Source organism: Fundulus heteroclitus, chromosome 10, assembly GCF_011125445.2.
Source record: "Fundulus heteroclitus isolate FHET01 chromosome 10, MU-UCD_Fhet_4.1, whole genome shotgun sequence".
In the NCBI taxonomy this organism is placed as follows: domain Eukaryota; kingdom Metazoa; phylum Chordata; class Actinopteri; order Cyprinodontiformes; family Fundulidae; genus Fundulus; species Fundulus heteroclitus.
In genome coordinates this window covers 8,861,592-8,889,078 of record NC_046370.1, presented here as the reverse complement: position 1 = coordinate 8,889,078, position 27,487 = coordinate 8,861,592, and the positions used below count along the sequence as shown (strand labels likewise).

Here is a 27,487-nt window from a genome sequence, read left to right as displayed (position 1 = left end):
ACAACAGTTGGATTTAAAGTTTTAGCATTTTTGAAACCAAAGCTGAATTGCGTACTAGAATAATATTTGTGGTCAACATTTAAAGATCAAGAAGCATTATCGTCATTCTTTACATGTATGTGTAGTTAAACGAAATGTCGTTTCCTGCCGACTCCTAGCGCGATACCTAAAGTTACACACAGGGATTTCATCAGGCTAAATTATTTTTTAATGTGTGTTTTGAGTTTTAATGTTAAAAGGGTCACTATACCTACTTTAATGAGTCCTTGTGTTTTCTCCACTCGAGAAAACAGTATTTTCCACTACACCTGGGAGCTTCTGTGTTGTCTTTTAGATGAAGATGCTGCATCTTCAGCCAAACTCAAAATGCTGTGGCAAGCATTTAGGGCTTTCCTTTGCTGGGCTGTAAAAAAAAAAAAAAAAAAAGTGTGTAGGCAACCAAGCAGAAGTATTTCTGTTTGTACACACAACTTTTGTGCCATGAAATCATATTTACTGCTAGCTGCAATTGTTTTTACTTTATTAACTGTATTGTTTAGACTCTCTATTTCCTTCAAAGTTAAGCCCAAGCTGCTATTGTTCATATTTTATCTGTGAGAGTGATTCAGTGAAAGGGATTAATGAATGTTAATAAATTTGACTTTGTGAATGGTTACTGTCATGATTTGTTGGTGAAAAGCATCAAGGTCGCTAATTCACACATAATAGAGATGTTTCGTTGCAGCCTAATTGATGAAAACCAATATTCCTGAAAGGGGCTTTGAGAATATAAGCCACATTTCTTCGTTGTAGATGTTTTGTCACTATCTCTTCAGATTTTAATAATGTGTAAAGATAATGTTTTAGGCTAGTAATTACAACCGTTATTTTGTTTAAAACACATACATATAAATTAAACCTAAGCGAAATTAGGATTAAAATGAGGGTTGGGGATTGGGATTGACAGCCTTGTTGATAACACAAGTCTTGAGGAGAAGGCTCAACAAACTTGAGTGTATTTTTTGGGATATTATGCGAAAGACCAACACAAAAGAATCCATTATCGTAAAGTGGAAGGAAAATTACACATTGTACCAATTTATGCGCATGATAATCTGAAATGTGTGGTGTTAGTTATTATGCAACATCTTTATTATGGGAAATTATTACTTTCTATTAATGCAAATCAGAAAAATGAGCCAGGAAACCAGTTGCCTGGATTCCCACAGCACGATGCTGCTGGCTTCTTTATTTCCCCCAGCAGTTACTGGAAAGGTACTCAGTAGATGGAAAGATGGATGGAGTTTATATGGGAAAATACTGGAAGAAAAGCTGTTAGAGGTTGCAAATGACATGAAAATGGGGCAGAGGTTCTCCTTCCCGTAGGAAAATTACCCTAAAGCTGCAACCAGAACTACAATCCAAGGTTTTAGATCAAAGCATCCAGGTGTTAGAATGGCTCAGCTAAAGTCCAGACCTTAATCCAATTGGGAATCAGGGGCAAGACTTAAAAATTGCTTTTAATAGACAATCTCCATAAAAAATTTCAATCTTTTAGCAAAACAAATGGATAAAAAAATCCAACGTCTAGATGCAAAAACCTGGTAGAAACATACCCCAGAAGACCGACCAATGGGAGAATGAATACAAACACATGGCAAATTTTATTTAATCTCTTTGCAAAATATGTATAATATTGTCCTCCCCTTTACAACTGTGGACTACTTTGTGTTAGTCTATCACTTATTGTATTATTATTGACCCATTGTTTACTGTTGTGTCATCTGCCTCACGTTAGGCTCACTGGACACGCAACGCACTCACGAGTTGTCCTGAGATAGTAGCTGTGACATGCAACAGCAAAATGTCAGTGGCATATCCTGATGCAGTAACACCCGTCAGCTGTCTTGTAGCAGCTGACTCGGGCACTTAGAGTGAAAACAATGGACGCCAATGTTGTCATTATGCAAATATGCTGCTGCTGCTGCTGCTTTGTTTGGGGCTATAAATAAGCGGTGAAAACTAACCAGCTTTTTTTGGGAGTGTTGCTGGCTGAACACTTATTGCATGTGGCTTCAATGAAACATAATAATGTTCATTAGTTGTTATGACCAAAAATTATAGCACTATAAATGGCAGCATTATAAGCTTTCATTTATACCTGTAAACCACAGTTCTTTCTGTTACACAGTGCCTTGCAAAAGTGTTTAAGGCCCTATTTATACCTGTGGAGTGAGGTGTTCTGGCAGGATGAGTCTGAAATGAAACTTTTTGACCTACATGACCAAAACGCCTCTTGGTGAAACATGATGGCAGGAGCATCATGCTTGGGGTGTGCTTTTCTTCAGCAAAGACAGAGGAGTCCTGTAAAGGTCTTGGGACTGGTGCAGAAGTTCGACTTTTAGCAGAAAGACAACCCTAAATATACAACCTGTGCCATAATGGAACGGTTTAGATCAAAGCATATGCATTGATGATCCATTCAAAGTCTAGACCTAAATCTTACTAAGAATCAGCACCAAGACTTGAAAATACATGTTCACAGATGGTCTCCATCCAGTCTGACTAAGCTCGAGCAGTTTGCCAAAGAACAATATGCAAAAATGTATCTTGATGTGCAAAAAGACATACTCCCAAATACTTGCAGCAGTAATTGGCCCAGGCGGTTATAGCATAAGCACGCCGCACATTTCAGATTTAAAATAATGAAACATATCATCATTATTTGCATTCAGCTTTTACGTTGTATGCTACTCTTTGTTGGTGTTCAAATAAAATTTTAATTAAATTCACTTCAACTTGTGGCTCTAACAGGATAATCTTTGTAAAGATTAACTGGGAATAAACACTTGCTAGGAAATGTAAATCCCTTTCTAGTTAATAGATGATTATACTGATACTTCTGGTCATGAATTATTCCGCACATAATTAAATGACAAGCCAATTCAGACATTGATATTTAAAGTTGAATTCCTGGAAGTGTATTTCCTTTCAGGGGGTATTTTATAATAAGCCTTTTTTATCGAAAAGCCCGAGGGTTAAAAGGAGTAAGAATCCATCCTTTGTGCTGGAGGTGATGGATAATTCCTGCCGGCTCCCCTCATTGCTCCTGCATAAAGACACAGCCGCGCGCCACTGTGAACTTTATATAAAATACATGATGAATGCTGGCTGGATGAAAGACAATGTGTTTCAGATGTCATCTACAAAGGCAAACATGATAAATGTCATTGACTGTTCCATCATTGCGGTGGAGCTGTTACGGCTCTTGTAGGTGCAACACAAGCGTGTGTGTTTGTCTGCGCGCGAGCGGCTGTTGCTATTCATACCAGCCAAATAAATGTCAATGTAAAAAGGGAATTAAAGATTTTCATTTCCCAGAGGCAGCACTCTAATAAACTTGATCTCTCATTTTGTTTGCAATTTGTCCTCCTGTCAGGATTTGATCATTTGCCAGCCTCTGTGTGTCATGTTAAACCATTTTATAAACCATTTTATAGTGATTAAGGATGGGAGAATGCCTTCCCCTGTGGTATAATTCTCCAAAAAGAGATGTCAATTTGTTATTCTTCTTTCAGCTTTTTATTCAGAGGTCTCTAACACAAAACCGTTTCTAATGTGATGTTTAAGAGGCGGTAGCAAGTTGAAATGGCCCTTTTTTTTTTTTTAGCTGCCGCTGACACTGCTGAATTACGCCAGGCCTTTGCTTATACATTATTGCAATAATTAAGATCTCTACGCTCTGAACCTTAACAGGGAGGAGATCTAATAAACCATCTCTTAAGCAGGGGTTGCCGCCGTAATCGTTGATAAGGACTTGATAAAGCCTGACTCATCTCCTCTGAGAGTTTTAGGGCTCTCTAGAGGGCAAGGCGGGCTGATTTCACCTTTGATCCTGATCTATAAGTGTTAATTATGTCAGATGGAGGAGGACTACACAGGATATGGAGCAGAATGATTTTCTCCTTTAACTTCTGTTTAAGCTGAAAGATAACTCATTTACATGAAAGTTGAACATTGTTAATAAAGTGTGATGTTTGTGTTACATATGTTATATTCGACAGAATAAATTATCAGCCTGCAGCTGTAACTTATTCACTTTTTTTTTTTTCACGCCACAACGGCAAAGTTCAATCTGGCTTTATGAGATTTTATGCGATAGACCAACAGAAAGTAGCACCTAATTGTCATGTAGATGAAAAGCAATATGGTTTTGAAAACTGTTTGCAATTGAACATCTGAAAATGTGGCGAGGATTTATTTTCACCCCCCTTTATTCTAATACTAATTCAGAGAAATCTGAATATAATTCCAGGCCTCAGTGCTTCGTTGGAGAAAATCAGAGAATATAAAGCGTCATAAAGACCATGGAACACAGCAAAGGTCAAAAGTCAAGTTGGCCACAAGCTAAGGGAACACAGCCAACATGTGGACCCAGAATATCTTGTCAGATGATACCAAACTAAACGTATTGCCTACATTCAAAATGCATGTAGGCTGAAAGGGAGGGGGGGAAAAAAACTAACTTCTCATATAAAATGGAAAGACAATCCCCAGTGGGAAACATGGCGGTGGCGGCTTCATGCTGTGGAGATGCTTTTCTCCAGCAGGGACAACGCTGCTGGTCCCAGTTGATTGTAAGTTGCATGGAGCTAAATAAAGGGCAATCCTAATTGAAAGCCTCTTTAGCGCCTGCAGAGGGCTCGATAGAGGTTTACCTAACATGACAACAACCTTAAACATACAGCTGGCCGTGTGGTTTAGATTAGGCGTGCACAGTCTTACTACCACAAAAGACTGTTCGCAAAGCGGTACTTCTCGACTGTTGCGCTGACCTACATTTATTCATATTTTGTATTCACTACCAAGGAGGACACAATCAGCTTCACAAGGTGGGTCAGAAAAAGAGAGAACACTCATTTAGAAATGAGCAGAAAAAAAGATGGACTGGATTTACACACTGAAAGAAAAGGGCTAGAAAAGAGGGCTGGAAATTATATTTTTAACTAGCAGCAACTTCTCTCTTCCAACAATAAATGGCCGTGTAAATACCAGAAAGGTGCAACACTAGCTCGAACACTATTATATTCTATGTGACATAAAGTCACGCATTGCACTCCATACATTTTTTCAGCCTTTTACATGAAGTCTTCAGTAGATGGCCAAACTTGATGCAGAGCATGGTGCCCCGAGAAACTAAATGTCATCTAAATGATAGATGAGAAAGATGGACATATAATAAACATGGATGGATTGCAACTGGTGTCATTGGAGTATTTACAGGTAGAGTGGATGAATTTTCTAGAAATGTTGGTAAGAAACTCCCAAGTCCCTTTTTGATTAACTCCACGCAAGACCATCCTATCTGCTCTTCCACTCCTCAGGGGGATCGTGTGAAAGAATCCCCCAAATACAATCTGGTCTTATTTCTTTCTTCTCAGGCTTTCCTCTTCTTTCATTAAACTTGTTAGACAGTTTACTTCTTACGACTCTCAGACATTTTCAAAGTATAGGGTGAGAGCAGTGACGTTACAATGAACGGCTAACGACGAAGCTAACTGGGTACATAAGCACTAGAAGTGCTCAGCCAGCAAATGGAAACTAAGAAGAAGCGTGGACCCACATTGGCATTATGTAAACACGTCACAATGATTAACATGTGGGACAACCAATAGATAAGGTGATCCCCCCGGAACTCAAAGACGAAAGATATTGTCCACTTTACCTTTAACAATAATATTTCAATTGCATGATTGTCTAATTACATGCAGTCATGTTTGTTAGAATGGCCCAGTCCAAGTACAAATCGAAATCTAACTGAAAAAGTGAGGTAAGACTGACAATGGGCTGTTTAGAGAAGCTCTCCATATAATCTGGCTAGACCTGAGCTATTTTGCCAAGAGCAATAAACAAAACAGTCTCTAGATGTGCAAAAATTGTAGAAAATACTCCAAAAGACTTTCAGCCATAATAAGCTGTAAAGGAGTATTTTCTCGGGGAGTTGAACCCAAATGTCCGGCACTTCCCTTTTCAGAGTTTTGCTCGTAAAAACTCCCTAAAACCCTGAAAATACCTTTTTCTTGTACCCCGTAATTTGTTTTGGTCTATGATATAGATCCTGGTAAAGGGCATTTAAGTTTGTGGTTGTATCTGTACAAAATGTGAACGATTTGAAGGAGAGGGGCAGTGGGGGCGAATACTTTTGCAAGCCACTTCTCTTGTCTCCGTCTGACACATCAGCTTGAAGAGTCCTCCTTGAAAACTCTCTGAAAGGATCTCAGCAGCTGATGATATTTTGCCTGCGGTTTCAGTAAATTTGGGCATATGTCCCCTTTTATATAACTCACTTGCGAGCAAAGATGCCGGTCGTGATAGGGAAACAGATTGAATGTCAGCTCGCTTCTAACCTGTCACGTTTGCCAAGAAAAGCGGTGAGGCTTGCTTTCCTCTCTGAGGCCCTGGATTTTGGCTCGAACGCAACGGGAACCGTTCCAGGAGGAGCGTTCTCTGGGAAGTTTCTCACATTAAAAAAAAAAAAAAAGAAAAAAAATGTTTCCCTGAATCTCTGTCGAGCACTTGAGCTAAATATTCATGTGTAGCTCTCATTCACTCAGCGGTGAGAGAAGCATATGAAATGAACTCATTGTTTTACTTGTGTAGATGATTAATTTTAATGACTTGACAGCTCCGCGCTCTACCTGTCAAAGCAAAAATATCGAAGACTGGAGCACAAGCGATACAGCCTGTAGTAATCCAAATCAAAACACTGCTGCATATAATCATTTTTTTTTTCAAAGAAGTTGAAGTCCTTTTATTTAAACAGTAACTTTTTTTTTTTTTCATTAGAAAGCATTTTCTCAGTCACGGCTGTGCTGAGGGTTGTCATTGCCAAAGAGAATAGCCAGTAATAAAGGACTTAATTGATACACATTTCAAAGAGATGGCTGCTGAAAGAATTTCTTTTAATCACCACCATTCAAGAGCTGTAATGAGGGAATTATGAAGTGTGAATTAACAAAGCACACAATTATACAGCACCTTACTGGAAGGAATTATTTGAATTCCTTTGAGTTTATTCTTTTATTTTTTTTATGTTTTTTTTATTTTTTTGGTCCCTGCTGGTGCACATTACCTGTCAGAGTGCTACCTTACAAAACTCCCACATATTCACCACCAATCTGCTCCCCTGTTTTATTTGTTTTATTTTTTATTTTTTTTTTCCAGAGTAAATTGAAAAGAACAGCATTATGTTTAAAAAAAAGGGTGCTGTGAAAGTTTATTGATTGAAAAAAACATGTTGCCAGACTCATTATTGTGAAATGTGAAGTGAGTTCAGTGGAGTGATGTTTTCAGATACTCTGTGAGCCAGTGAAAACAGAGTCAGAGGGTTCTGGCAGAAGGATTTTTTTTCTTCCCTTAATTTTTTGGATTTATTGCCATGTCCGCGGCAGGTTTTTGCCAATGAGGTCTTTGTTAAAGACAACGGGGGAATTGTTGGAGTGTAACTTGAGTTGACGTGTCAGTCAAATGGAATATTTTGCATCGGTGAGGTTGTGTGAACTTTACCCCAGCAGCAGAATACAAACAGTGGTCATGAATAATGAGAAATATTGAAGGTGTAATGTACCATGATGTGCCTTTCTCAGAAATGTTCTGGAAAACTCATCAGCGATGTTTCGAAGTCAGAATTCAGAAAGAGTGGCTCTGTTTGATGCTTAAAATTTTAATTCCCATTCCCATGTCATGATTAAAGAAAGTCCACCCTGTTTTATTTCTAGGTTTTAACATGCAAATTGTTAATAAAGTGTAAATATGTAAAATAAAACCAAAAACAAACCACATACTCTACCTCCTCAGTATTTTTTTACACAACAACAAAATCCACTTTAGGAAAGTGTTTAAAAATAAAAACCTACTAAAGTGCACCCTTATAAACCCTGGACATCTACAAAATACACTAAACAGAATTTATTTTACCTTGGCTGTATATGTGTAGTTAAGATAGTCTTTGCATTACCTACTCATAAAATTTGAAAAGATATTGACAAGAGTTGCAATTATAGACAAACATTTTTTAAAGTTCATATGATCACAGGGGCCCCAGCTACGCTGCACTGGATACTTTTTTTAAAACGCAATTCTTTTTCTGCCATTTAGGAAATAACCTGCCTATGTTCAGGTATTCCAATGAAAATGCTTTACATGTCATTTATGTGCCCGACATTAACAACATCAGGTTTGTACAGAAGGTCTTGAGCACGGCTAAAGCACTGCTAGGCTGAAGATTTACATAGGACCTGTTTTCTTAGACAAGGGGTGTCAAACTCCAGTCCTCGAGGGCCAGTGTCCTGCAACTTGTGTTCGAAGTCCAACACGTCTGAAGTTCTAGAGAGTTGTGGTAATGATTTAATATTGGTTTTCAGCTGTTGCAAGATATTGAATGTCAGACACTAATGTATCTTTAAACAGTGTCTATTTGAATGTTAATGGAAAGAGAGGAAAAAGGGAGACGGATGTGGAACAATCCATAAAATGTCTTCCACTGTGGTTGTTTCCAAAGTTCCAAGGGATCTAGGTCATTGTTTGTAACACTACTGTCACACTGTCTCCTAACGTGTGATGTTGGTTGGCGCATTGAAAAATGTGTCTTAGTTGGGTCTAAACGTACCGAAGCAAAGGGATGTTGTGCAACAGCAAGTCCTGTCCCCTCTGTGAAGTATGCATGCTGCCGTTCTGAATAGTAAATGTGTATTTGGGTCAAATGTGCGGAACTCGCAGTGTTCTGCTGCGTCAGGTTAGGGTATATTACTTTTGGCTGTGACGTCACAGTCTTGTTGAAATTCCCTTTTAATTAAAATCAACTAATCATCTAGGAATAAAATTTTAGGGCCTCATGAGTGCCCAAAGTGTTGATTATGTGCTGAATTAATAGAAAGAAGGAATAGCTGTCCGTTTCAATTTTGGCTTGAAGCGTTCAGCATGCCGAGGTGAGTGAATCTTTAACAGTGCAAATAAAAAAAACCCGCCATAGAATCCTACTTTGAGACACATGCTGGACACATTCTTGTTTGCTCATAATAATATGAAAACATACATCAATAGTCTACAGAGCTCCATATAAATAGGCAACACCTCCTTCACACTTTACACAAAGTATCCAGTCAAACAGAGTTTCTTCACAGCTCTCTGGATCATATTATCCCATCACAAGTTCTCTCCCTTGTTGTTTCTCCCCCTCACTAACTGGAATAGCGCTAATGCTGGTTTCAGCAGGAGACAGATGCATCATCACAGCTGATCGCACTGCAGCTCCACACATAAAGCGCAGCCATCATCCTCTTGTTATTTTCAAAATTCTGCCTCTATACAATACAAGGTTCACCGCTGACCGCTGTGGCTGCCTCAGCGCAGGCTGCTTTTGGTCTGAGCCAAAAGAGATTCTCCAATTCTAGTCATTCTTCATTCAAACAGGGCTTCTCTATTAGCAGCAGAACGTCCTTTGCTAAAGTAAGCTGACTGTGTTTCCAGTAGCAAACCTGAAAACAATTACCAATGCCAGAGTTTTCAAACAATGTCAATCTATTTATTGGACGACCATCTTTTAAACGGCACTAAAAATAATCTGCAGTGACTTTGTGTGTTCCTCTCTGTTGGCATTTTGGCAAAATTGAAGGTGTCTGACTCTGCCCTCCTCCTTTATGAGAAGTTCTTGCTCATTTCCAGACACGTTTCAATATTTTGTGAAAGGTATCGACTTTTTAAAAAGTATTTCAACATACTAACTTAAAATAATCATAATTCTCCCTATAACCAGAGCCCACACTGCAAAAAGGGAACTAAAAGTAGGTAAAATCCTCTTAAAATTAGTGTATTTTTCTTTGATTTAAGCTGATAAATAATTCTATTTGCCAAAGGAATAAGATTATTTCAAGTGCAGGATATCTAATTATCTTATTGTAGGGGTAGAAATTCTCATTCCATTGTCTTATTTAGCTGCTTAAATCAAGGAAAAATATACAAATGTTAAGAAAATTTTACTTACTTTTAGTTGCCTTTTTGCAGTGCAATTGAGGTGCTGTAGCTTTACCTAAAGAAATAATCAGAATCATCTTTATTTGGCCATGTTTGTGCACACAATGAAGGAATTTGAAGCCGGTTACAGCGCTCACACCATCAGGTACAAATATAGAAACTGTGTTTTTTATTGGGTTTTTTTCCCCTTTATGAATCATTTTATAATACATAGGTTTCTGTAAAGTTTTGTTTTCAGGTAACCAAACAACGTTCTTAAGGTTACCACTGAAGAGTTGTCGAGGTTTCTTTAACCTGAACTGAGAGCGATTCCTGATTGTCTTTAATAACGGCCTGAATGGAACAACTGACGGTGTGTAATTAGTTTAATCAAAATGCCTTTGTCACCAAATGTCATTAAGACTATTAGGCTACGTTTAATAATGCTGAAGGAGCCATTAGCTCTGTCTGTGCAGAATCATATTACTTTTACCGATAATTGTTTTAATTTAGTTTTCAAGATTTTAAGGCCTTGAAACTTAAATTTAATCATTAAACAGTTCATCTAAAATCAGTTTTGCTGATTGCAGAGGCTTGAAACAAAAACCACTGAGTTTAGAAAATCTGTGTAATCTGCACAGATACAGGGTGTAATGGCAGAAGATTCATTAGTTAAAACAATTTACAAGGTGCAACCAAACCATTGGCTTGAAAAGACTCTACTCTGTTACCGTTCCAACTTGCTAAAACTCGATTTGTAAAAAATAAGATAAAAATACAAAACTGTGCCTGCATCTTTATCAGCAAAACATTTATTAAAGGAGTGTTTAAATGCAGGAAAAGGTAACTGATAGATCCAATAAAACAATTGAAAAGAATAATGATACAAATTCTAAATTTTTAACCATTCAGTTGCACTTTCAGGTGAATTGTACTGAGTTTAATAAGGAGCAAAATAATAATTGCTTCACTGGTGGTTTGTTGCAAAAAGATTCACACCTTTTGGACGTTTTCACATTTTGTCCAGTTGCAGCCACAAGCTTCAGTGTATATTAGGATTTTAGGAGACCCTCTCAAAGTGGTGCGTGATTGCTAACATGGTTTTCAAACATTTTTTTTTTTTTTTTTTACAAATAAAATCTGTATATTTGAAATCAGCTGGCGTAGAGCTCATTTGGACATGAGTCACCATGATATGTCTATTCGTAGCTGTGATTAAGACTTTGTCTAGGTTTAGAACGTTTTAAATTGTGTGATCTGAAAGTAGTCTAAGCTTAGACTTAAATCATTTTTAAGTTCTACAACCTGACCCCTCCTGAAACAATGCACCAATACCAAAAATCCAAAACCAAAAGTCAAAGACAGCCTTATTTGATTGAGTATTGTGAACTAATTTACCCTGATTTTCAGCTGTGATATTGCAAAATCAATATGAGTAGATGGAAAATACTTTTTATAATTGTCACAAAACATGGCTATAAGGATAAATATGATGAGATATTTACATGTATATATATAAACATTTGATGCTAAAGGGTTGTCAAACAGTCTTTCTGCTATAGTCAGAGGCAAAGTCCAGTTTGTAGCACAGAGAGGACACAACGCTCACAGGTCGTCACAGAGGAATGCATTTTAATTAGATTTTTTTTAAGTGTCCACAACTGTAATAAATGCAATATTTATACACACAAACAATCCTGGACTAATGTATTTTCTGCACAAAAAACCCCACAATGGCTCAGTTAGTAAATCACTGCATCAGCTATCATGGAGTCCTGAGTTGGAAGTTGCCTGCTTTTTATTTAAACCGTTATTAGTAGGGTTTTATCAAACAATCATCTAAAACCAATTATAGATATCAAAAACATTTGCTTGTAAACCAAATGCTCACCTAATTGAGCCTAGATTTCTATTAAATGATGTAGCTGTATTTTCAATAGCAAAATGCTCACTGGGTTACTTTAAAGCCCTTAAGTGAAGTCCATTGTAACTTATTGTCCTCAGATATCACCTAATTATTACCATTTTTGTGTGATTTAATGTCAGTATAAATACAAAAGGAAGATTATGTCACAACTACAAAGCCAAAAAGGCCTGGCTGTCCTTTTAAAATGACCTGTAAGGCAATACGCGCATCTGTCAGAGAGGGTTAAGGTCCATGGCAGCATAGATGCACAGGTCAGGTGGGAGATTGTGACGGCAGGACAAGGTTTAGCCGTGTACTTCACAAATCTGGATTTTATGAACCAGTATGCTGCAAGAAGAAAGTAATTGTTAAAAGAAAGCTGAAAGTAAGAGTATGTGTGGAGGAAAACTATTACTTTGCCCTAGACATACCATTCCCACAGAGAAACATGGTGGCGGTAAAGGATGCTTCGCTTCAGCAGGGACAGGGAAGCTTGCCAGAGTTGCTAGGAAAATGGATGGAGCTCAATACAGGAAAATACTGGCAGTTAATCTGCAAAATACCTGAGATTAGGGAGGAGGTTCACCTTCCCAGTCAATGGCCCAGTCAAAATCTGGACCCAAGTCCAACTAAGAATCTGTGGCAAGACTTGAAAACGGTTGTTCACAGACGTTCTCCATCCACATGGGCAACGCTTTCAGCTTCTAGATGTGCAAAGCTGGTGGAGACATTAATGCAGAGAAAGGTGCTACCAGGGGTGGTTCTAGACAGGGGCCAACGGGGGCCTGTGCCCCTGTAGAACTGTTTCTGGCCCCTGTTATGGCCCCTGTACTAAAGACATGATATTAAATTTCTTAGGATGATAAATGCTGACAAAGATACCGTGACTGGTCATTTGGATCAGTTGTATTTTTTTCGTTCATGTTTTTACCCAATAATAAAATAACAAAATAATTAAAAATAAATATAAGAAAAATAACAATAATTAAAAATTAAGCTGTTACCCGCTGTATTGAGAAAAGATCAGGGGTCTGCAACCTGCAGTTCCAGAGCCGCAGGTTGCAGACATCGCAAAAACGATGAAATGTTGACCTATTAAGACCCCCCCCCCCCCCAATCTTTTGTTCTGTGCCCCTGTGAAAAAACACTGGCCCCACCCTACTAAATTTGGTCTAGAACCCCCTACTAAGTTCTACAAAGCTATTCACACTTTTGTTTTGCAAAAAACTTTTGAAAGTTGTGTATTATTTCCTTCCACTTCATAATTACACTACCTTGTTTTGGTCTATCGCGTACAATCAAAATGTTTTCTTGGGATTTTATTGAAGTCTGCGCTTGTAACCTGACAAAACGCGAAGGTTCTGACACTTGTATGTACGGCACTGAGCATCCAGGTCATGTCAGAGATTATCTGGCTCTTTTCTTTTCGTGCGATCTACCTCCTCCTGTACAAGTGAAGTGCGCACACCCTCACTATCTGTGCTCTCTGAACCATTAAACACCACCCTCGCTGCAGAACAAGTGCAACAGCTTCAGCCTTTAAAACATCCGCTTTTTATAACCGCAAAGCTCATCGAAATTAGCGCGACCACATCTGAAAACTTCTGTCGCTTCAACAACAGAATAACTGACAAACAGAAAGTTATCGCGCGGACACATTTTAATCGTTTCAAGAGAGAGGAGGCTTCTCAGGCTTCAGCTGTTGCCATTAATTAAACAAAGTCTTTATGTCATTAATTAACTGATCCTGAAAGGGATTATTGTTTTATTGTATTTATTTTTTTTATTAGCACTCAGCTGCTTTGTTTTAACAAGAATTAGCACTGTTGTGAAAACACCGTTGAACTCTTAATCTGATGCTTTACTGGTACGCAGCCTTCCTTCACACATGGAGCCTCTTCAGCTCTTTCATTGACATCAGGTGTTCAGCGGCAGATTTATCTTTTGCTCTTTAGGGCAGGAACTTTAATGTATTTAAAAATTGATAAGGTGCAGAGTCTTATCTGCGGCTCAGATCGTCTCTGAGCCCTTGTCACATAGCAGGGAGCCTCATTAAACAAATTTTTTTGTAGTTTCTTTCACTTCTTTTTCTTTCTCATGTTCTCCTTAAACTCCCAGCCTCTTTTCTCAATAAGAGGTCTGTCAGCCCCCTCATGTTGCTTTCATCCACATGTCAGTCTTTTGTCTCCGGCACCCTCTTGAAGGTTCACGTCTGCACCGGGGCCCTTGGATTGTTTGAAGATTGTGTGTGTGGTTTACATTGTTCTGACATAAGTTGCTGATTTAATGTCACTCTACACCTCAAGACTTTGTCATCTGGTAGATTTTTGTTCCTCTTCCTCCCACCCCTCTCTCCACTTTAAACTGGAAGCGTCTTTGAAGTTCACACGCTGCTGGTAATTGAAGCAGTGTGTGATTTCAGCGTAATCCTCTGAAAATAATAAAGGACTCTCATGTTATGGATTCGGTTTTAAAGTGAAACCACTACACTGACCAAGCACTGTGTTTAATCCAACACAGTAGGCACAAAGCGCTTGTCCACTGTCTGATAAGTTAATAGTGCCCCTCTTGATTTTCGTTCCTGTTGTATTTACTCACTCATACAAAGCAATGATTTAAAAAAAATGGATTTCCCATATCAAAAGGTTGACTAATTGTAGTTTCCGTACTGCTTCTTATACTCAACTACATTTATATAGCGCCAATTCACAACACACGTCATCTTTTCTCTGTTTTAAATCTTTGTGCATGTAAATATTTTTAATTATCTAGTTTGTTTGTTTTTTTTAAACCTGAAAGGCATTAACTCAAATTTTAAAACTGTTGTAAATCTGCATATATGTCATTAAACTAATGATTGCTCCATGGAGCAACAGCTGGGTTTGAATCATGGCCTGGGGTCTTTCAGCATGGAGGTTGCATGTTCTCTTCTCTGTGCATGTGCTGGTTCTCCTCGGGTACACCGGCTTTCTCCCACGGTCCGAAAACATACCTGCTTTCTCCAAATTCCCATTAGGTGTGAGAGTGTGTGTGTGGTTGTTTGTCCTGTGTTTCTGTGTTGCCCTGTGATGGACTGTCTACCTGTCCAGGATGGACACTGCCTCTTGTCCAGTGCCTGCTGGAGACAGGCACCAGCACCCTCATGACCCTGCATGAATAAGCGGGTATGGTTGGATAAACTAATGACCCACCAGCATGAACAGTTGGTGCTCCTTTATTGTTGAGGTGTTTTTGATATATCTTTGGTTGATATTTTTGTTTTTATGCACTTTTAAACCCTCTCTGCTTTGGAATGTTGTAAAAGTCGGCGAGACCATGCTTTTTGCATGGAATTAACAGCTTAAAGTGCTTGTATTTTATTTTATTTTTTTACAATACGTTGATTGTCTTTTAAAAAAATACATGTAAAAAATGTAAAAAAAATAAACATAACAGTATTAGGCTGTTTGTTCAGTTCCTTTATGTAAGGAAGTCCTTTAAAGGTTTAAATAACTTTAAAAAGGGTGAAGCGCCTTGCAAAAGTGTTCACACCCCTTTTACTTTTCCACCTCTTCTAGCATTACACCCACAAACTTCAATGTATTTTGTTAAGGTTTTAAATATTTGACCAACACAAATTTGAGCATAACCGTGAAAAGAAATTAAACTTTTACTCTGTTTTCTACCTTTTTCATAAGTACGTATCCAAAATAGTGGAGTTCCCCCTATCAATATTATACCTCTAAATTACATCCTGTGCAAATAATTGCAGATTATGTTGTTCACCTAAACTGTCGGGCTTGGCAAGGATAGCATTAATCAGATAAGCAGCCAGGAGACCCATGATGATAACTCTGGAGGAGCAACAGAGATCCACAGCCCACGTGAGGCAACAGTACATCTAGACGCTGTGCACTCCACATGATTGCCCATTTATGGAGTGTCAAAAAGAAAGCCATTGTTGAGAGTTAATTGGAAAGATGGTTGCAGCTAAATACGGGGCAATCCTGAAAGAAAACCTCTAAGAGGCTGCAAAAGACTTGAGACTGCAGTGGAGGTTAACCTTCCAAAAGCACCGATATAAACGGACCCATTCACATTTGCCCAAATTGTTGCACTTCCTCCAGCAGCTGCACGGCAATAACAGAGACGCTCAGCCCCTCCCTTCCCTGTAGCCGCCCACCTGACCATAACAGTGAGCTGCTGTTGGACGTTTTACCCTCTGCTAACATGGCGAGTACATTTAGAGAAAAAAAAACAACAACATATGCAATCCTCTTCAGCTGACAAGTTAAACAAAAGCATTGTTCAAGAGGCAGATGGAGAGATGGACAGGAAACAATGAAATGCTGAACGATGCCCCATGCTAGCTGCGCTAACGCTATGGATGTTGGGGAGAGGCAACTTAAAAAGTGTAGTAAAGCTCCTGTATCTGCAGCTGTGAAGTCGTAAACCTCCAGGAAGACATAAGCTTGGTACTACAGCGGTACGGATTAACGCAGGAAAAGTTTAATCAGCTAACAGCTCACTTTGCTCTTAAATAGCGAAATAACACAGTAGACCAGTACACCTCACCGTCCATACTCCTGTGTTTAGTGTTAAAGGCAACAGAAGTGAATATGGGTAATTAATAACAGGTTACATTGGAGCCAGACTGAAGCTGACATTTAGAGCAGCTTCTGTGGTTGATTATTCGAGACATTGTAATGCAAAGTTAATGAAAAGGCTGACATTGGACAGGGCTGCTACTGAATATATTATATTTGCATGGACCAGGTTCTTGTTTACACATGCAAATATGTTTTCAATGTGCCATATCCTTCTTTGTTTAGAAACACAATTTATTTCATTTTGGAATAAGCCTTTAATTTTCCCACAGTAGTAACATTTATTTGTATCAAAATTAACAGGCAAATGGAAGCTCAGAGTAACACACTAAATATAAGCAATTATATTAAACTAAAACAATTGCACAATGGGGTGAAAGATATACGTACATACTTCCGTGAAGGATATTAGAACTTATAGTATTATCCGGTCTGCTGTTTTGTCAAAAAGAGAAACTGACAATTCAGTTATATATTTTTTCAAAAGAAGGGCTGAATTGTTCCATACTAAATGGTTTTCCCCTAATTAATGAATTTCAATTATTGTCATATTTTCATTAATCATATTTTGCTCTTAACTGGAAAGAGCATTTCTCTTAGTTTTGGTATGAAGTTTTTAATTTTAGTATCATGACAACACGTGCCAAAACGGCAACAACTTAAAGAATTAGCTGCAATGAAAATTGGTTTTACAAAGCATTGACTCAGGAGAGTAACCTGTTGTGGGACCGCAGATGTGAATTAGCTTATGCTATAATCTGTTACCATGCATCGAATTGTGACATTCATGTTTAAGCTGTACACTGTCCCTTTTTAAATAAAGTTCATACTACTACAAAAGTGCACCACACTTTTCAGATTTTGATTGAAAACAATAGTCTTGTTTCAAATTCCTTCTGCTTAACAGTTTCTTTCGATTTTGTTTTGGTCTATAACATAAAATCCCAATAAAATATATTGGAAGTGTGGGTGTATAACAAAATGTGAAAAAGTTCTAATGGTGTTAATACTTTTGCAAGGCACAAAATGTGTTTATTGTTTATTTCTGCTTAGTCCTGCTCATGGATGAAGTAGCCAGGAACAATGAAAAAAGTATTTTAAAAAAGTCATTATGTCATAAAGAAGCGAAGAGACTTTTGACTACAGCTTGTCTTGTATGTTTTCCCTGATTGTTAAAACACAAAGAACCACCCTTCATTGAAATAAAAAACAGAGAGCATTGTTGCTGTAAGGAACTGAGGTTAATAAGACTTTACTGTTTGGTAAAGAAACATTATTATCAAAAAAGTACAGAATGTGTCACATTATTAGTGCAAAAAAAAAAGAAAAACATTGAGTTTTGCGTCTGTATGAGAAATGTTGGTTTCCCATCAAATACCGTGGTTTGAGATGACTTGCAGTGGTATATATGTAAAATTTTAATAAAACAGAATGTCTTATATTTTTATTTATTCATCCGATTTATTTTTTTCAATCTCCTGTCTGGCTCAGTGCCCACTAACTGCTTCTAGCGTTGAAGCTCTTTAACTCCGCACACATTTGATCACCAAAGCTGGGATAGTTTATCCCAGGGGGGCATAAATGTCCACATCAGCCATTACGGATGACAGCAGTGGGGAAAAGTAAGACATTTTTCCAGTGTTTGATGTGGGAAGCTGTTTTCTTTAGAAGGATGAGCATCTGAATAGCAGCATTGCTGTTTATCTGATCTGACTTATTCCACATTAACACTGTGTAGTTTCACGATTCTCAAATATTTCTCATATTTGTCATGATTATTCTAACTGAAATGTGCTGAATTATGCTGAAAGAAGTGACTGTTCAACCTTGTTAATTGTATTGTGGAATCGCAGCGACATACAGTAATGCCAACCCTTGCACTTTTCCAACGTTTATTCTCATTATAACACAAACTTTTTATGTATTTATTGGGATTTTATGTGATAGACCAAGACAAAGAGGTGCATAAATATGCGTTCGAAGGAAATTGATGTAAGGTTTTAAAGAGTTTTAGAAATACTAATGTTAACAGTATGATGTACATTTTATTCAGTCCCATTTACCCAAATACACTTACATAAAATCCAGCTCTATTAATTGCCTTCAAAAGTCACATAATTAGTATATAGTCCATCTGTTTGTAATATAATCTAAATGTAGCTGTTCTGTGACAGGCTCAGGGGGATGTTGGAGATAATTAATGACCGAACCGTAACCCTTAAAGAGCCGCAGAGATCCACAAACTATTATTTTAGTCTCCACAGTTCTGGTGTTTATGGAAGAGTAGCAAAACAAAAAAAAAGTTTTTTTGTTTAAGGAAACCCATCACAGATTATTTTCAAAGTTTGCCAAAAAACTAAACAAAAAAAAAAAAAAATAAACTAAAAACATCTTGAGCACATGAAAACACAGAAAATAGTAATAACTGAACTCAACGTTTGGGATATAAGTAAAACACTGGTAGAAAACTAACACTGACCAAGCCCCACTGTTAAACATGAGTGTTGCATCATCATGCGGTGGGGATTCTTTTCTTCATCAGGGATAGCGAAGCTGGTCAGAGATGATGGGAAGATCGATGAAGCTAAAAACCGCAATATCCTGTATGAAAAGTGGTTAGGGGTTGCAAGAGACTTCCCACTGGGTCAGAGGGTCAACCCCCCCCCCCCCCCTTCCCCCCCATACATACACAAACCACACCAGGACAATGATGCTAAATTTACAAGCTGTCTCCAGATGCTCCATCTAATCTGATTTAGCGTGAGCTATTTTGCTAAGAACAACTAGTAAAACTACAGAAACCATTGCCATTTTACATCAGTTATAGAAGGATTGGTTTGTTGAAAAAAAAGAAGAAAAGAAACAGGTATCATTTTCATTCCTTTTCACAATATTTAATATATAATAATATTTATATTTAATATAATTTGAGTTGGTCCATCACATAAATCTCATTGAATTGTGTGGTTGTAATATGACAAAATGTGGAAAGGTTGAAGGGGTCTGAATACTTTTGCATGTACTGTAAAGAGAATTAGAGTTTTATTTAAGTAACCATCGTCTTACTTCCTAACAGGTGACAAAGTGACCATGTTTCCTGTTTTGGACATCGACCAGAATGACATTGTGGATACCAACGGAGCAGGGGATGCTTTTGTTGGAGGTATGAAATTATATGCCAATCAGTTCATTGAACACAACTTTATCCATGGCTAAAACTTACCTCAGTGTCTCTCCCTCATCAGGATTCCTGTCTGCGCTGGTCCAAGAACAGTCACTGGAGGAGTGCATCCGGGCCGGACATTACGCAGCCAACGTAATCATCAGACGGGTCGGATGCACCTTCCCAGAGAAACCGGATTTTCACTAATGGATCCGAACTTCCATTCCCACAAGATGCTTACTGTACTCTTCAGGGTTTTACTTGCATTTTTTTCTATTTCCTTTGACTGACATTATGAGACTAATTGCTGCAGCTTGACTGTTTAATCAAGCTATAATATGCAACTGAGATATTGTAATGCAGATCAAACAAGCTACTAGCATCACTAGGTGTTTATGTGAAAAGACGCATTTTGGCAGAAACTGCGATTTGAGAATCAAAAACTGAATGTCTGGATAGTTGACAATAAGTTTGAATCAGTAACATAGATTCTATTATGGTCTGTCATCCATCATCGTGATGCACAGACTTGAAGGTGGTTTACAAAATAATATAAATGTATAGAAGAACCTGATCAATGCCTCCAAAGTGCGTCATACTGTGGGAACATCTCAAGAGTTTCTTTGTAGAGTGGTTCTAAAAATGTTGTTTCTTGCACCCTTATTTCACCAACCTGTGACCACAAAATGCTAAGGAACAAACAGCCGTAAGATCCACTTCCAACTATTGCTCAGTAATTTTATGTACAGTTATATTTGCCAGTATATCTTCTGTCTTTGAGTTTTTGAGTCATGAGGAGGTAATAGTTATGCAGAAGAGGTATATTTACAGTCCTCTCCACATTCATTGGCCCCCCTGGTGAAAAGTTGTAAAGCCCCTTGAAATAAATGTATTGCAGTAGCATAATCTCACACAATATCCCACCCTAAATTCACTGAGTTACTGTCTTGTGAACCATTTTTTGTTGATTTTGGCTGTGCTGTGTATGGATGTACTGCTAAAAGACCCAATGTCTATCAATTTTCAGTTGTCTGGCAGAGCCCCCAGATTTCTGTGTAGAATTCCCCGCCTGATATTTCAAGGAGTTTATGATTTTCATCCACTCTAACAAGGTTAACGCCAGGGTAACAGGAAGGCTTGGATAGCTAATTAAAAGTTTAAAAGCATAAATTGGAAAAAAAAATATAGAAATGTTTACATGTACCGATAGGTCTGGCACTGCTGATTTTTTTTTTTTTTTAAACAAATATTCCCCAACATTGGACATGTTTTTAACTGCTGAACAAATGTACTGAAATTAAAGATTGAGATTTTTTTTATGTCGCAGTGTAAGATTATGCTGCTGCATCAACAGATTTGATTGATTTTTTGGCTTTTTACACATCTTAATTCAGGGGTTTGCAGAATGAATACAACCTAGCACTGTGTAAAGTGTCCTTGATGCCTGGTTGTAGAGAGGCTTGTCCTACTATTTGTCCATTTCAAAAGATGTTCCCCAAATTTGTAGTTTGTCTGCTGCAAATATTGATAAATTACTACTATAGGCTGCTTCCCATTACTTAAGTGGATATAAAATTTAGCAAATGATCCTATTTAGCTGAAAATGCAGGCAAAAGTTTTTGAAGAAGGATGTTCCAAGTTTAATTTTGGAACACCTGTTGGCTTATTTCACAACACACCAAACTTTGCCACAAGAACGCACAACTCCAGCTCCAATAAAGCGAAGAGTTACATGATTATTTATCCTGTAAGGAAGAGGAAATGAAGCTTGGATACCTGACAATCTGGCACCCCGCCAGGGGAATTAAAAGAGCTCTTTCTCACGCCCAGTCTACCCGTAATTCTCTACAGTGGAGAATTACTGCTTGTGACACCTCATTCAAGGGACAAATATTGTGGGGAAAGTCTCAATTTTCTTCATATAATCAGCCCATTTAGGATTTTTAGGATTAAACGACAATACAGTAATGTTTCATAAAATCAATGTTGTTTTTTTTTTCAAAGACACTGTCATCACAGCATTACATAGAAAATAAGTGGCTAAATTGAAGGAGGATCTGTTGACAGAGCGGGTATCAGGAGACGTTTTGTGATCACAAAGGACACACAAAAAAAAGTAAAAACAACTACAAGAAGAAGCTTTCTCTTACCTGACAAACTTTATGCTCACAAACAACACCAACAGTTGCTCCTGTTGCCATTGGTTTCCTGCTCCAGCTATCGGTCATAGCCGTGGCATGAACTGTGTTTGGGTTGTTTCTTACATTAACCCCCAAAGACCCGAGAATTTGGCTCCAAACATAGGGTTTTAAACACCTGCGATAAAGGCTGAAAAAATTTGTTCCCCTTCAAACATGTATGTTCGGCCCATTGTAAACCTCAATCACAAATCTGTCAGAAGAAAGTAAAATATATGTTTGAAGAGAAAATCATAATTTCTGGGTATCAAAAAGCCTATGTTTAGACTACAATTCTCAGGTCTAAGAGGATAAATCCAAGATTGTTCTGATTGTTGATGCTCGAGTGCAAAACACTTTCAAAAGGAAGGATGTTATTGGTGAGGAGGAATTAATCCTTTTCACTTTCATGGAGTTCACCTGCATTTTTCTGCATAGATCTTCAAAAAAACAAACTAAAAGAACACTAAATCTGACACTGCTGGTCCAGATGTATCGTCATCATTCAAATATAATGTTCTATTCCTGTTTTTAAGAGAGGCATGGCTACCAAAGCCCTTTTTGTTCTCAAAAAAGTGCTTTTGAAGTTGTTTACTGACTTGGAAAACACAACCAAAGGCCAAATATGATTAATGTTGTCATTTGCTAATGTATTTAGTTCTAAAAGATATTTACCCTTTAACGTAGCAGTTACAATAACACTAAACAGGAAGTCGTTTTGTTTATATATAAATTAGAAAAAAATCACATTAATCCTCTCTTGACTGACGCAAAATCAGAGTTAATGTTGATTTGTTTAACCAACAGGTGAATTCACCTAGAAAATGCCACTACTAAGCACAAAGAATTTGCGAAGTTACTTTCTTTTCTTTAATCAGCCAGGCATCCCTCTCTCACATTGTGGGAATTGTACCCTGGGACTGCTCGACTCACCCAGCCTCCCCTGTCACCCCCATTGCTAGCTGGGGTCCAAACTGGGACTCTCTGTGTCTGCAGGGCAGCTGGAGATCATTTTTCTCAGTTTAAGGGATTAGCGGTTGCTCTTCGCCACGACCATTAAAGGGACCTGAAAATTAGGCTGATCCTTCGTACCCAGCTGTGCCGTCGCTGGGGGTTGGAGACGGGGATCAGAGGGAGCAACCCCCCCACCCCCTTCACCCACCGCCAGAAACTGTTGGGCAGTGTCTCAAGTGTTTGAAATAATTCAGCACTCATCTCTTCCACTGTGAAGTGTGAAAATAACCGTTTTTTGTTTTGTTTTTGCTCCTATGGAACAAATTGTTACATCCTTATATGTGTTTCGTTTCTGCATACATATCAAACCAGATCACACAGGTTGAGAAAAAAAAACTTTCTCCAGCCAAATGTTACTAATAACTCTGACTGTCTTTCAATCAGGGTTTTTTTATTTTTTTTTTTAAAGGTTTTCCACAGATGCGCATTGAAAAGGGCCGCCGTTCTGATTGGACAAGATCACACTCCATGGCAGCTGGTTCATTTGCTTCTCAAGATGACAGATGGCAAAACACAAACACAAAAAGGGAGAGAGCCATGATTAAGTAATGAGGATGCCTGCCACAATGGGGGAAACTACTTTTCTCACTTTCCCTGACAAACTTTGGCCCTGCTCAGTGAACACAGATGAAAAACAAACTTGAGCCCAGATAACATACTCTATATTTCCTTATGCTAAGTAATTATTAAGACTTTCCACACGTTGTGCATTTTAGTCCACATTTCTCATTTTTAGTATTTAACCAAAGCATCAACTAAACTTTTAAGTGACAAATTTTTTTAATTTGTTGACATTTCTCTCAATTAGTGGCTTCACAAATACACGTATAAATATATTTAGTGTTAATGATAATAATGCTTGCAAAGTAGTAACTGGGGTCCTGGCCAGTGTTTTGCCCCGCAGATGGGCAGCAGTGTTTGTGAACACCAGTGTGGCAGTTGGCAGGGATCGAGGAGGGGGATGGGAAGGCTGCTATGGCACATGCTCCAATTCAAATTATCCCTGGACCCGTGCAGCAGTGGAGGACCTGCTGGGGCCCAGGGTGGCATTCAATACAGCCAGACACAGGCAGTTTTTCTTTTTTTTTTTTCTTTTTTTTTCTCCTGGTCAGTCTCTTTATCGTGACACCAGCCCACCAAAAGCGTTAAATTCAAATGTCCTTTATTCATATTTCAACTGCTTAACCATTTCTTAATTGACAACAATGCTGACTCAGTTGGTTAGTTGATGTATGTAAATGTCGATAGGTGAATTGCAGAAAAACGTCAAATGCTTACGGTTCAATAAAAACACGTAGATGATGACAACAAAAGCCAACAACGCTGCCTATAACATTTTTAAAGGAGTGAAAACTCACCGGCCACTTTATTAGGTACACCTGTTAAATTGATGAACAAAGTAGGACAAACAGACAATAATATGGTGGCAACTGGGTCCACTTTAGCATCGCGACTTATCAATGTTCAAACCAAGCATGAGAGCAGGAAAGTGCCAGGAGACTCGAGTAATATAACTTAACGATTAAAACTAAAGAAAATATATTTCAAACCCTGCTGTAAAGTTTCATGTTGCAGTGTCGGGTAAGGAATACATTACATTTAGGGCTACTTAGAATGCCTCATATTACGCACAGCCGTATCACATCAGGAAGTCAATAAAAATGTTAGCATCTTGAATAAGGATGACATATTTCCGACTCAGACACTTAGCGTTATCTTCCCCTCACTTCAGAGGTGAGGAGTACACCAGACTGAGGTCGAAAGAGCTGTCCGAGGTCTTCAGAAAGATGATTATAGCGGTTTATAAGTCTGGTAAGGGATTTGAAGAGGTCTCAAAGGATTTTTTTTTAATCTGCCATTCAACTATATGGAGAATAGTCTACAAGCAGAGGACAGTTAAAAGAACGGGCAACATGCCCATGTTTGGCTGTCCAAACAAATTCACCTCGAGAGCAGACCGCAAGATGCTAAAAGAAGTCTACAGAATCCCTAAAATGTGATCACTGGATCTGTTGATGTGAAAATTCATGCCTGTACAATTAGGAAAAGTCTAGGAAAAACACTGGAGGCCAGAGTGAAGTCTGCCAGCGAGAATACAGATGATGACCAGGACTTCTGGAATAACGCTCTTGGGAAGATTAATCTAAAATGGAATTTTTTGGACACCAGAACAGAGGAGATGTTTGGTGTTCTCAATTTCTGGTGTCCAGCATTGGAGGAACAAACCTCAAAGTATGGAGGTGGAAGTGTCATGATTTGGGAACATTTGCTATAGCAGGACCTAGACAGGACACCATCATAGAAACAACCACAGATTGTACCCTATATCAGAAAGTGCTCAATAAATTTGAGACCATCTTTAAAAATTAATAAATAAAATGCAACATGAATCCACAGATGACTGGCTGAGAAGTAAGAAAGTCTTTTGTCAAAGCAGAGATGTTTATCTCGTTGAGGTGCTGTAGGGTGATTGGAAATGGGCTGAACATGCAACTCACAGCTGAAAGTGAGGAGTGGGGCAAACATTTTCGTCTTAACACACATTTTTGTTTATACATATTTTAATGACTACAACACTGTAAATATTTAATGTTTACCTGTTAACAAATCCGTTTTTTTTCCCAGAGATGAATAAAAAAAAAGGAGGCATTTGATATTTGAATGTTTCTTTTGGAGAAATTGAATTTTAAACTGGGTGTACATGATTTTTCAATTTGCTGTGAGCAACTTTAGACATTGCTTGGTTGTTGTTGCCAGATTGACTATGTCTGAGCTGATCTACTGGGATTTTTTTTTTTTTTTTTTTTTTACACACAACCATCTTTCAGGTTTACAGAGAATGGTCCAAAAAAAAAATAAAGAAAATATTCAGTGACTGGCAGTTGTGTGCACGAAAATACCTTGTTGATGTTGGAGGAGAGTGGTCAGACCAATTTGGAATGACAGAAAGACAACAGTAGCTCAGACGCTCACTCCTTACAACCGAGATATATGTGGAACACCATCTCTGAATGCACAACATGTCAAACCGGGACGCAGAAGGGCTGCATCACCGGAAGGCCACCAGGGATGCTACTAATGTTAGCTATGAACAAGAAACAAAGGCTTCAGTTCTCCTAGGCTCACCAAAAATGGACAGTAACACATTGGAAAAAGTTGCCTGGTATCATGAGCCGCGATTTCAGAGGTGCCATTCAAAGGTCAGAACTTGGTGTAAACAACATGACAGCATAGATTCATTTCATCAAGGCTGATGGTGTAATGATGTGGGGGACATTTTTTTTAAGCACTCTTCGGATCCTGTAGTACCAGTGGCACAACCTTCCAAAGTATTGTCACTGACCATGTCCATCCATCTATCACCATATATCCATCTTCTGATGGCTACTTCCAGCAGGATGATGCACCTTGTCCCACAGCTCAAATCATCGCAAACTGGTTTCTTAAAGATGACAATGATTTTACTGCCTCAATCAAACAGATTACTGTTTGGATGTGGTAGACCACGGGATTCGCATCATGGACGTGCATCTGACAAACCATAGCTACTGATACTGTCGTAGAAGCTTGGGCCAAAACCTCCAAGGAACATTTCTGACAACTTGTTGAACCCCAAAGGATCAAGGCGGTTCAACCTGGGACTATAAGTGCGCCTAATAAAGCGGCCAGTGTAGCACCCCTACCTTTAGGGGTCTCCTTGCGTCAACCTTGGACCCCATTGAAGGCCAAATGACAAGATTATTAACAAGTGTATTGGATGGCTTAAATGAGGCACTAAATGCATCTCTACAGGAGAGAAACGCTTTCATTTGGGCTCCTCATCCAGTACTGTGTATGTGTTTGTTATCTGATGAGAAGTAACCAATTATCTCTCTAATTACATCCGCATTACTGCATGAGAAATGAGCTTTCTGGTATTGCTTTTGCTGCTAGAGTTGAGTGAAGGGAGCACTGATGTAAAAACTGAAAAAATGTAATCATGCATTAGCATTATTACTACTGCTGCAATATCTTTAGCTTGGTGGAGTTAATTAACTGATTAGGGCGTTAAGTATCCCTTATGTCAGTTACAGGAAATAGCTTGTTTAAAAAGCAAAAGTATGCCTGTCATATTTACATATTTATATTAAATGGAAGTTTAAAAAATGACCATGGGGTATTCAGTTAATAGGTAATGATAAAATAATAATAATGTTATGCAGGCTGTATTAGAAGTGTGAAAATGGTCATCTGGGCTCATCAATTGGCGTGAGGATGGAGTGGGAGAATTAAGAGAAAAAAAAGTAAAATTGACTTTATCACTGTGAGGAGCGCACTAAAGAAAAGGGGCGACGGTCCGCTGCGCTGAAGTAAAGGGATGTCTACAGTGGGAGAGGAAGAAGAAGAAGAAGGGGGAGGGTACCACTTTGTCACAGGCTGCTATGTAGATTAACCTTTCAATTAGTTGTTATCAGGTCCTCTCCATGTCTCGGCGAGAGCTTTCCAGCCTTTGCTTTTAACGCGTCAAAAAAGAAAAAGAAAAAAAAAAATCCCACGAAATCGCTCGGATACGTCGCTTCGCATTTTACCCTCTTTCGACGTGATAAAGAAGAGGAGTACCCGAGAGGGAAAGAGAGAGAGAGAGAGGGGGAAAACTTGAAGAGGTAAACTA

General features: G+C 38.4%; 1 protein-coding gene across 1 annotated transcript in view; it reads left to right on the top strand.

Annotated features, from left to right (window-relative positions):
• The window catches only part of LOC105928224 (adenosine kinase), a 70,894-nt gene extending 49,894 nt beyond the window's left edge, over positions 1-21,000 (top strand). Inside the window, exons 4-5 of the mRNA XM_036141921.1 lie at positions 19,559-19,645; positions 19,728-21,000. Of these exons, the coding sequence (XP_035997814.1) occupies positions 19,559-19,645; positions 19,728-19,852 (212 nt within the window). The 3' untranslated portion in view covers positions 19,853-21,000. The remainder of the gene's footprint in view (positions 1-19,558; positions 19,646-19,727) is intronic.
• Positions 21,001-27,487: the final 6,487 nt, after the last annotated feature.